Source organism: Ictalurus punctatus, chromosome 12 (genome assembly GCF_001660625.3).
Source record: "Ictalurus punctatus breed USDA103 chromosome 12, Coco_2.0, whole genome shotgun sequence".
NCBI classification, from domain to species: domain Eukaryota; kingdom Metazoa; phylum Chordata; class Actinopteri; order Siluriformes; family Ictaluridae; genus Ictalurus; species Ictalurus punctatus.
Window position 1 is genome coordinate 15,828,706 of NC_030427.2, and position 12,248 is coordinate 15,840,953.

A 12,248-nucleotide genomic window follows, 5' to 3' on the forward strand; every position below is an offset into this window, starting at 1 on the left:
TCTAATTATGCGCTCATTTTAAAGCTCTCTTTCTTCTAATAAACTACACACACCCACAGCTGGTTAATATGATTTTTATGCTAATGTGCCAGTTTGGAATTGTGACACTGTAGCCGATGTGTGTGTGTGTGAGAGAGAGAGAGAGAGAGAGAGGGAGAGAAAGAGACTCATAACTGGATTTAGACAGACTGTGAAGGTGTGTCGTCGGGTGTGGAAACATCTTTTCTGCATCCTTTCTGTGTGTGGGTGGGTGTGGGAATGTAGTTATACACCAATGATGTAATTAAACACTGAAATATATGCAAGGATTAAGTGTAACACGGCTGTATGAGATTTATTACCTCTGCAGTGATATTGTGTGTTTGTGTGTTTGTGTGTGTGTGCGTGTGTGTGTGTGTTCAGGCTACGATGAATGCTCGACCACAGAAGATTCTGGACTCAGGTTCTCTCACCCAATCAGCTCCAGCCAGTCCAACCAGCAAGGGAACCCTCATACACCAAGCTGGGTAAGACACACACACACACACACACACACACACACACACACACATATATACACACACACACACACTCCTGTAACTGAGCTTTGTCTCCTCGTAGCGGGTCTCCACCCATCCCGGGTGTGTCCAGTTCCAGCCTCACCAACGACGTGCCAAAGCCACCACAAGCCCAGCCCACTCGCCCTCCGTACACACCCACTCTGGGCTCTCAGGTGCCGCCCCATTCGCACCAATTCTCACGAACACGCAAAATGTTCGACAAGGGACCTGACCAGGTGTGACTCCGCCTACTGTTATACTTTATTCAGCTGAATTAACATATTAGAGTGTTTTGAAGTATATTTAATTGAAATAATCATTTATTGAAATGAATTTATTTAAATAATGATTTAATTCATGAAACTTCTGTTTCTTTTTGCTTGCGTCTCCCTTTCATTCATGTGTGTGTGTGTAAGATGGCAGAGGATGGAGATGAGACTCCTGCTCACAGGAACTTCATCAGTGTGACACTGCAGACCGGACTGTGTGACTGGAGCGCCAAATACTTTGCACAACCCGTCATGAAGGTTCATAAACACACGCACACACACACACACACTCACCTCATTGGCCAGAAGGTGTTGATTAATTCTCTAGAACAGCAGCTCTGACAGTAGTGCATATATTATATTAATGCGCTGTTTCTTATACGTTATCGTTTCCATAGCAACAGCTCATTCACAGGGACTCGTTTTGTTTTTTTCGTTTCTCTTATAAACTTTAAGAATAACAGGAACTGACTTGCTTCACGGACATTCCACAACTTTAAATGTAACTATAAATAGATAAAAAGTATGACCGTCATTCTTTAATAAATAAAAAAATGTCATTCTCAAATTGATTGTGCTGTTATATCATCCTGTTGTTGGTTATTTTCCTATAACAGCACATCCTGAAATGCTTTATTCCTCTTAAATTACAGCAATTTTCCATTGAGCACTAATTTTATTTATCAAAATATGACGCGTCGTACTAACTGTCACTGTTTGCAGATTTTCTGATCGTGAGCTAGCTTCACTGAATTGAACAGTACTTTAAGGTATAATGTGTACTTTACCTTTTCTTGTTCCTTTTGTACCTTTAATATGTTTTGTTTTTTGTTTTTTTTTTTACTTATGAATGAGTGAATGCCTTTTATTGTCACTATACATATGTACAATGAAATTAAGTGCCACTCCTTTTTGTTCCGTGCAAACATGTACATTCAATAAACAAGAAGAATAAACAGATAATACACAGATAAATAGACAAGATAAATAAACAAGATAAATAAACAAGATATACAAGATATGCAAGATAGATATGCAAGATAGATATTAGGGTGGATGGGGGAGGTACTATGAAATGCACAGTTTTGAGACACTATATACATATGCTGTGAACTCAGTACATGTATGTGTTTATCATGATAATAGCTTTCGGGAAGAAACTATTCTTAAATCTACTAGTCCTTGTTTTGATGCACCTGTAACGTCTCCCTGAGGGCAACAGATTGAACAGGTCAAAGCCAGGGTGAGAACTGTCCTTAATGATGGTTTTTCCTCTGCTGAGGCAACGGGAAGTGTAAATATCCATCAGGGAGGGGAGAGGGCAGCCAATGATCTTCTGTGCTGCTCTTACTACTCTCTGAAGCCTCTCCCTGTCTGCTGCGGTGCAGCTACCGTACCACACCGTGATACAGTATGTCAGCAGGCTCTCGACGGACGAGCGGTAGAAGATCAGCAGCAGATTGGAGTCCAGATTGTACTTCCTGAGAACCCTCAGGAAGTGTAGCCGCGTTTGAGCCTTCTTGATAACCGCTGTGATGTTGTCCGTCCAGGAGATGTTTGCAGAGATAAAGACGCCAAGAAACCGGACGGTGTGGACCTTCTCCACACACTCACCATTAATGAAGAGGGGGGCCAGCTCAGTGTTGTGTTTTCTGAAGTCTACAATAAGTTCCTTGGTTTTCTCGGTGTTTAGAGTCAGATTGTTCTTTGAACACCAGGCTGCCAAGTTTAGGACCTCCTCTCTGTAGGCTGCCTCCTCTCCTTTTGAGATAAGTCCGACCACTGTGGTGTCGTCAGCAAACTTGATGATAAGATTGTTGTTGTAGACTGGTCTACAGTCATATGTGTAGAGACAGTACAGGAGGGGGCTCAACACACAGCCCTGTGGAGAACCTGTGCTCAACGTGTGAGTGGAGGAGAGGTGGGGTCCGAGTCTCAGTGTCTGTGACTGGTTGGTGAGAAAGTCCTTTATCCAGGCACACGTGAGGCGGGGGAGGCCAAGGGTGACCAATTTGGTGACGAGAATGTCCGGAATTATTGTATTAAAAGCCGAACTGTAATCCACAAAAAGCATCCGGACGTAGCTCTGTTGCTGCTCAAGATGTCTCAAAACATAGTGGACAGCTACGGCGATAGCATCCTCTGTGGATCTGTTTGCACGATAAGCAAATTGAAAAGGATCGAAATCTGGGTGGAGGTAGTCCTTGATGTGCTGAAGAACCAATCTCTCAAAGCACTTCATGATAACTGGAGTGAGGGCCACAGGACGATAATCATTCAGGCTAGTGGTGGGCGACTTCTTTGGCACTGGGATGATTATGACTGATTTTAGGCAGGCCGGGATGACTGCTTGGGTCAGGGAGAGATTGAAAATTCTGGTAAAGATGTGGGCAAGCTGGTGGGCCCATGATCTGAGCACGTTACCAGGTACACCGTCTGGGCCAGCAGCCTTCCTGGGGTTCACTGCCAGAAACATCCGTCTAACATCGTGTTCCCTCACAGTAAGTAGAGTGGTGCAGGAACCAGGAGGGGATGGAGGCAGGGCTGGACTGGTATGGGGGCCAGATGAGGGTGGAGGTGGGGCTGGAGCAGATGAGTGCTGTTGTTGTGATGTTTCAAAACGAGCAAAGAAGCAATTTAGCTCTTCTGCCAGAATCGCACTCAGGTCTCCTGTTGTCGCCTCACGGCCTCTGTAGTTCGTGATGTTCTGTATGCCCTGCCACACCTCCCGTTTATTTTTGCTGGACAGGTGGGACTCTATGCTCCTCTTATAGGCCGCCTTAGCTTCCTTAATACCACCTTTCAGGTTGGCACGGGCAGCTCTGTACAGAGCTCTATTACCAGACCTGAAGGCAGCGTCGCGGGCTTTGAGTAGTGTGCGGACCTGTTTGGTCATCCATGGTTTCTGGTTTTGGAAAACCCGGATGTTTTTTCCCACAGTCACATTTCCGATACAGAACTTGATATAGTCCAGTACCGTTCCTGTTAATGTTTCTAGCTCTTGATGTTCAAACAAATCCCAGTCTGTCTGTTCGAAGCAGTCCTGTAGTTTGCAGAATGCATCATCAGGCCAGGTGGTAACAGTCTTTATAGTGGTCTTGACACTGCGTCTGAGGGGGGTGTAGGCAGGGGAGAGCAGGAGGGAGAGATTGGCCGAGGTGGGGGAGAGGTATGGCTCTATATGCGTGCTTAATGTTGGAGTAAACATGATCCAGAGTGTTCACCCCTCTAGTAAAACACTTAACATGTTCATAGAATTTCGGGAGTACAGTCTTCAAGTTCGCCTTATTAAAGTCTCCTGCAATTATGTGAACACCGTCGGGGTAAGCCCGCTGCTGTTTGTTTATGGTGTTCAACAGGAGAGAGAGCGCCGTGTTCACATTGGCGTCGGGTGGAATATACACAGCCGTGATAATCACTACTGTTAGCTCTCTCGGTAGAAAAAAGGGCCGACATCGTAAAGACATGTACTCGAGGTCAGGGGAACAATGTTTGTCTATCATTGTTCCGTTGTTACACCAATTCTCATGCACATACATACAGAGCCCCCCCCCTCTGCTCTTACCAGAGTCCTCAGTCCTGTCCCAGCGAAGCATAGTACGACCTGCTAGCTGCATGCTAGCATCGGGTATCCTCGGATGAAGCCAGGTTTCAGTAATAATCAAAACACAGCAGTCACGAACGTAGCGATTTCCAGCTAGTTGTAATTCCAAGTTGTCGATTTTATTCACTAGGGATCTGGCATTGGAGAGAAACAGGCTCGGTAGGAAGTGTTAATGTTGTAAACCTTTAAAGCCTTACTCTCAAAGCTAATTACAGGTGCAATGTTGGTTCTTAACATATAATTATATACAGTAAGTCTTTTCAGGACGTTATTTTACACACGTTTTCCGGTGAAAGCAGAACACTAGAGCCAGAGCTGCGGTTTTATTATTAATGTAGAAAGACAAAGTGTGTCAGAGAGACTGGGACATAGTAAAGAGAGAATAAAAAGTGGGTGAGAAGTAAAAAATAAATAAAAAAGCTGGTGAGAGAGAAAAGAGATGACTTTCATTATCACTCAAACCATCTCTCACTCAAACGCTCGCTCTCTGTGAAGTATTGAGTGATCTCCATCGCTTTGCTGGGAGATAAACTCATCTCAGGCTTTGCAGAAGAAGATCTCCATGCAACTTTTCTGTTTTCTATGCGGGAAAACAGATCTGTTTTAGTTGTCGCACAAAACACCTTTTTTATATTAGTCACCTTTTTTTTGCAAATTAGAGAAAATATTGTTAAGATGTACAAATGAATGTTTGGCAAGGTGAAGCTAATGTCTGTGCAAATGTAATTTACATATTTATTAAAATTCATTATAGTTTACATCTGAAAATAACAGTACTTGCCGTAGAACGCTTAAGAAATGAAAGGCGATTGGAAGGGCCCTGAGAACATAGGGTTGTTTTCCAGAAATTCAGTGTGGGAACATGGGGAGTCCTGGGAACATGGGGAGTCCTGGGAACATGGGGAGTCCTGGGAACCTAGAGAGACCTGGGAACCTGGGGAGTCCTGGGTACGTGGGGAGACCTGGGAATAAGGGGAGACCTGGGAACATGGGGAGTCCTGGGTACGTGGGGAGGCCTGGGAACCTAGAGAGACCTGGGAACCTGGGGAGTCCTGGGTACGTGGGGAGACCTGGGAACATGGGGAGTCCTGGGAACATGGGGAACATGGGGAGTCCTGTGTACGTGGGGAGACCTGGGAAGAAGGGGAGACCTGGGAACCTAGGGAGACCTGGGAAGAAGGGGAGACCTGGGAACATGGGAAGACCTGGGAAGAAAGGGAGTCCTGGGAACATGGGGAGTCCTGGGAACATGGGGAGTCCTGGGAACGTGGGGAGTCCTGGGTACGTGGGGAGACCTGGGAACCTAGAGAGACCTGGGAAGAAGGGGAGTCCTGGGAACATGGGGAGTCCTGGGTACGTGGGGAGACCTGGGAACGTAGGGAGACCTGGGAACGTATGGCTCGCTGGGAAAATAGGCACTTTTATAACATTATTTGATTGGGGGGCATAGGAACATGGGCCACTGTGGTGACATGGGATCCTGGGAATATAGGGATTCCTAAGAATGTAGAGTCCTGGGAACATTAGGGGTCCCAGGAACATAACAGGTCCTGGGGACACTGGTCACTCTGGGAAGTGGAAGAAGCCTTTATTTGTCACATATACATTACATCACAGTGAAATTGTTTTTCCCCAGTTTGTTAGGAAGCTGGGGTCAGAGCACCGGGTCAGTCATGATGTGGCGTCCATGGAGCAGAGAGGGTTTAGGGCCTTGCTCAAGGGCCCAACAGTGGCAGCTTGGTGGTGGTGAGGCTTGAACCCCTGACCTTCTGATCAGTAACCCAGAGAACATAGGGTGTCCTGGGAATATAGTGGGCCCTGGGAACATAGGGCACTTTGAGAATATGTGAGGTCCTGGGAACAATGGTGGTGCTGGGAATATATGGTGTAGTGACAATATTCAGAGTTCTGGGGAAATATTGATTCCTGGGTACATATGTAGTACTGGGATCATAGGGGTTCCCTGGAACATAGGGGTTTGGGGAATATAGAAGACTCTGGGCGTTGGGGAACATTTGAGGTTCTTGGAAACATAGGGCACTATTAGAAATTTCGGGGGGTGGGAGTGAGGTCCTAGGAATCCTGGGACCATATTGGTTCCTGGGAACAGGGGTCCTTGTTAACAGTTCAACTTCATTGAGTGTGTCAATTGGCATGACACCATGATGTTAAGCAGGTTAGCTTAGTACCATATCTCTTGGACATTCACTTGAAGTCACATGACCATTCCCCTTTCCTCTGTTGCTATGGCAACTTTTCTTTCCTCAATTTTGGATCCATTTTCACCTTGCTCGAGTGAAGCCATCAAACTCAATCTCACAGGTCATGCTGCAGCTGCTCTGTGTGTGTGTGTGTTTGTGTAAGAGTAAACACATCTTATAGGTTACTTGTTTGTGTGTGTGTGTGTGTGTGTGTGTGTGTGTGTGTGTTCGTGTAAGAGTAAACACATCTTATAGGTTACTTGTGTGTGTGTGTGTTTGTGTAAGAGTAAACACATCTTATAGGTTACTTGTGTGTGTGTGTGTGTGTGTGTGTGTGTGTTTGTGTAAGAGTAAACACATCTTATAGGTTACTTGTGTGTGTGTGTGTTTGTGTAAGAGTAAACACATCTTATAGGTTACTTGTTTGTCTGTGTGTGTGTGTGTGTGTGTGTGTGTGTGTGTGTGTTCGTGTAAGAGTAAACACATCTTATAGGTTACTTGTGTGTGTGTTTCCTCAGGGATTTTTACTTGGCTCATTAATTTTATGGAAAAAGACGAATAGAGAGTGAGAACAAAAATAGGAGGAAAAGATAAACAGCTACTATTGTCTCTTGTGGACGTGGCCAGAAAATTCATGCTCAATCAGGTGGATTTGTCACTTTATTACATCATAACTATTGCTCCACCCAGATCCCGGAGGAGCACGATGTGGAGAGTCAGGTGAGGAAGGAGAGAGAATGGAGGTTCCTGAGGAACTCCGGAGTGCGCCGACAGAGCCAGCGTATCACACAGAGAGGTACACAAGCACACACATCACACAGAGAGGTACACAAGCACACACATCACACAGAGAGGTACACAAGCACACACATTACACAGAGAGGTACACAACTCCACATTACACAGAGAGGTACACAAGCACACACATTACACAGAGAGGTACACAACTCCACATTACACAGAGAGGTACACAACTCCACATTACACAGAGAGGTACACAACTACACACATTACACAGAGAGGTACACAAGCACACACATTACACAGAGAGGTACACAACTCCACATTACACAGAGAGGGACACAAGCACACACATTACACAGAGAGGTACACAAGCACACACATTACACAGAGAGGGACACAAGCACACATTACACAGAGAGGTACACAACTACACACATTACACAGAGAGGTACACAACTACACACATTACACAGAGAGTTACACAACCAGACACACACATTACACAGAGAGGTACACAAGCACACACATTACACAGAGAGGTACACAAGCACACACATTACACAAAGATGTACACAACTACACATACACACATTACACAAAGAGGTACACAACTACACATACACACATTACACAAAGAGGTACACAACTACACATACACATTACACAGAGAGGTACACAACCAGACACACACATTAGACAGGGAGGTACATAACTACAGACACATTACACAGAGACGTAAACAACTACACAGTTACACAACACTGCAGGTTGTTATGCACAAAACATTACACAATGCACACTTTTACACCACACAAGGGAATAAAATGTGTTTGTGTTAGTAAGTCATAAGCTTCAAAGGCTGCAAGCTGTCGGGTTTCCCTTCTAAAGGCAGCACAGTTTCAAACAGAATGTCTTAACAAACGCACGCACATGCACACACACGCACAGAGCTGGTGACGTCAGAGTGGATGCTCCTGTTTCACACATGCGTCTCTTCCCTTCATCACACAAATCATCTCTGTTTCATCCCTAGCTCTCTGGGGGAAAAAAACATGAACTGGACTGACCTTATTCCCTGTGAGAGAGAGACAGATGGGAATGAAGAGAGAGAGAGAGAGAGAGACAGAGAGAGAGAGAGAGAGTGAGTGCATGAGAAAGAAAGACAATTTGAGATATATATATATATATATATATATATATATATATATATATATATATATATATATATATATATATATATATCAAATTGTATATATATATGATGTTTTTTATATATATATATATATATATATATATATATATATATATATATATATATATATATATACAGAGACAGACATAGGGCAACAGACAGGATGCAAAAATAGACAGAAAGACAATAAGAGAGAGAGACAGAACAAGAGAGACTGACAAAAAGAGAGATAGAAATAGAGAAATGAACAAAAAGAGTGAGAGAGAGTGAGGAATAGAGAGATGGAAAAAAGACAGAGAAAAATGGAGAGACAGACAGAAAGGGAAGGAGAGACCAAGAAACAGATATGGTAAGAGAGAGACAGACAGGCTGACTGAGAGACAGAAAATGAGAGAGACAGACAGATATGGAGAGAGAGACAGACAGACAGACAGATTCTGTTCTAAAATGTAATCTAAGTCACCTGTAACACAGATCAACACTTGTACTTTATTTGATTGACAGTCCTCTTTGCCCCACACCCTTTGTCCAGGAATCGCCCGATTGGACGATCAGATCTTCATTAACAGGAACCCCGGAGTGCCTTCAGTGGTGAAGTTTCACCCGTTTAACCCCTGCATCGCTGTCGCCGATAAAGACTCCATCTGGTGCAGGAACCTATTTATTAACTGTTCATAACTTCATTACTGTTTATTTTCTTTTATGTTTAAACTGTGTGTATGTGTGTGTGTGTGTGTGTGTGTGCGTGCGCGTACGTGTGTGTGTGTAGTTTTTGGGACTGGGAGAAAGGCGAGAGGTTGGATTATTTCTATAATGGGAATCCCCGATACACTCGCATCACAGCCATGGAGTACCTGAACGGACACGATTGCTCCCTCCTCCTCACCGCCACCGGTCAGTTCAGCTGTCAGTCAAACCATTGCTAAGCAACACTCAGGCCAGTGTAGTTATAGTGAACACAGTAAAATAATCACACATTATAATGCTGTTTAAAGTAATTTTGCAAACTCACATCTGCATTTATTGCTCTTCTGTGTTTGGATTATTTTTTGTTTTTTTCTTTTTAACTTTTTTTTTTTTAACTATTTGTCATTTTTACTTTTAGAATTTTAGGTAATTTGCAAGAGTGGTTTTTTGTGCCTTTTTTTGTTTGGAATTTTACTTTTTAGTGTGAGGATAACTTTTTCCTGTTTCTTTTTTAGGTTTTATATTTGTGTTGACTTTTTTAAATTGAGTTTTTTTTTATTGTTTTAGATTATGGATTATTAGTTTTAGTGTTCAGACTTTCTTCCTTGTACTTTTTAAAATGATAATTTCTGTTAATTTAATCGCCTTTGTTTTTACATTTTCTTTTTTACATATAGTTTTTTAAGGTTAAACTTTGGTCCATCATTTCTAAAAATATTTTCATTTGTGTTGACTTATTTGCAGGAAGTTTTAAATGTTTTTTGGTTTTTGCCTTTTTTGTTTTTAAATTCTCATTAGTTTTATTCCCAGGCTAATTAATTTCCTTCATATGTTTTTTTTAATCGAACTTTAAAAATTGTTAATTGTTTGTGGGTTTTTCTAGATTGTATATATATATATATATATATATATATATATATATATATATATATATATATATATATATATATATATATATATATATATATATATATATTATTTATATTTATATATATATATTATTTATTTATTTATTGAGTCTCCAGATATTTACGCCTTCATACTTTTTTTAATTTTCGATTATTTTTTTTTGTATTTATCTTTTCTTTTTTTAGATATACTTTCTTTAGTGTTAAAGAGACAGAATGGGAAAGAGAGAGACATAAGGAGAGAGAGAGATGGGCAGAAAGAGAGAAGCAGTCAGAAAGAGAATAGAGAATTTTTTTCCATGGTAATTTTTTTAACATATTTAATTTGTATTAATTTACGATTTCCGTGAGGTTTTAAATTATTATTGTTTAAATTACCGAGTTGTTTTTGAATCTTTTTTTTGTTTCAGGATGTTTTTAAATGTATTGTTTTGTTATTTATTATTATAATTAGTAGTAGTGTATTTTTTACATGTATTATTTACAGTAAAACCCCGTATCTACTGTTTCAGTCACCACAGTTTCACTTAACCAAAGTCCAAAAAAAAAATCAATAGAAAATTCCAGAAATATAGTAAACTTTCATCATTTAACTAAGCCGTTCTGAGTAACGCGAGGAAATCGCGTGAGGTCCCACCCGGGACATTAATCATCCCTTTATCAGGCGTATCCATGCTGTGTACGCTACCCAGCCGTTTGGCTTAACAGATTAACTCTCACAGTGTCGCAGTGTTTGTGTTCTAGTAAACCTTATTTTGCTTAATAATGGCCCCAAAGCGTAAGAGTAGTGATGCGAGAAGTCATAAAGTGCTTCCTTTAAGTGGAAAGGTGAAATTCTGAATTTGACACAGAAAGAAAACAAATCGTATGCTGAGGCTGTAAAGCAAAAACACATCTTCATTCTGAAATTGTGAAAAAACGAACAGAAATTCGTGCTATGACTAAACTTTATTAACTTTATATCATATAGGCATGTACAGTCTATAGTGTTCGCTACTATCCACGGTTTCCGCCATCCACTGAAGGGTTCGGAGCCTATCCCCCGCAGATACAGGGTTCCTACTGTATTTAATATGCCTCTTTTATTACTTAACTTTTTATTTGTATAATTTATGACTTGATGTCTTTCTGGTAATAATTTATTAGTCTATATTTTCTCTGCTTCACCTCACAGACGACGGGGCGTTACGAATCTGGAAGAACTTTGCGGACCAGCGGAATCCCGAGATGGTGACGGCATGGCAGGGTCTCTCAGACATGCTGCCCACCACACGAGGTTTGTAGAAACACACACACACACACACACACACACACACACACACACACACACACACACACACACACACACACACACACACACACACACACACACAACCCATTGTTTTTGCTGATCTTGCCTCGTGTCTCGTCCCTCCATGCTGTCAGTGTGTGGAAAAGCGTTTTGGAATTGCAGCATGAGTCGGGACTCTAGAGAGAACCCCGGCTGCTCTGGTATGGAAGCAGATGGACATTTACTCAATAATCAGTTTAAAATTTTTTTTTTTTTTTTTTTTTTTTTTTTTTTTTTTTTAAAGTAGCTTTTTTTGTACTGTAGAAGTCCAGCATTTTGTTGCCGTTGTGTCGTGTTTAGAAATCAGAATAGAAGTTTTTCTTTTCTTGTTTACCTTCCTCTTAAGCACTTTTGTGTCTATTTTTTTTGTTGCTATCACTTTAAAAATCCTGCTTTTTTATTATTATCTGCTATTTAAAATGTCTTTAAAAAAAAAAAATTATTAAAAAAGTTGGTTCCAGTTCATTTTTTATATTCAGCGTGTCACATTGTGAGAAATGAAATGTGTGTGTGTGTGTGTGTGTGTGTGTGTGTGTGTGTGTGTGTGTGTGTGTGTGTGTGTGTACAGGCAGTTTTTACTTTTTCATCATTTATTCGTTTAAAATGTGGGCCGAACATCTTCAGTAAAGTAAAAAAAAAAAAAAAAAAGGATTTTTAGCATTTTTAGTTAGTTAGTGGCGCAATATTAACCGTTACAAATTAAGAATAGCTTTTTTTTTTTTTTTTTTTTTTAGAAAAGGGAGTGAGATTTTCTTCTTTATTCTTGATATTCTG

The 12,248-nt window shown here is 41.3% G+C and overlaps 1 protein-coding gene across 2 annotated transcripts in view; it reads left to right on the forward strand.

Moving 5' to 3' along the window:
• Positions 1-12,248, forward strand: part of rptor (regulatory associated protein of MTOR, complex 1) — a 100,674-nt gene that overhangs the window by 72,710 nt on the left and 15,716 nt on the right. For both annotated transcript variants that reach the window (XM_017481138.3, XM_017481139.3), the window contains exons 23-29: positions 403-506; positions 601-775; positions 956-1,066; positions 7,304-7,409; positions 9,082-9,196; positions 9,319-9,443; positions 11,319-11,420. In XM_017481138.3, coding sequence (XP_017336627.1) covers positions 403-506; positions 601-775; positions 956-1,066; positions 7,304-7,409; positions 9,082-9,196; positions 9,319-9,443; positions 11,319-11,420 — 838 coding nt within the window. The remainder of the gene's footprint in view (positions 1-402; positions 507-600; positions 776-955; positions 1,067-7,303; positions 7,410-9,081; positions 9,197-9,318; positions 9,444-11,318; positions 11,421-12,248) is intronic.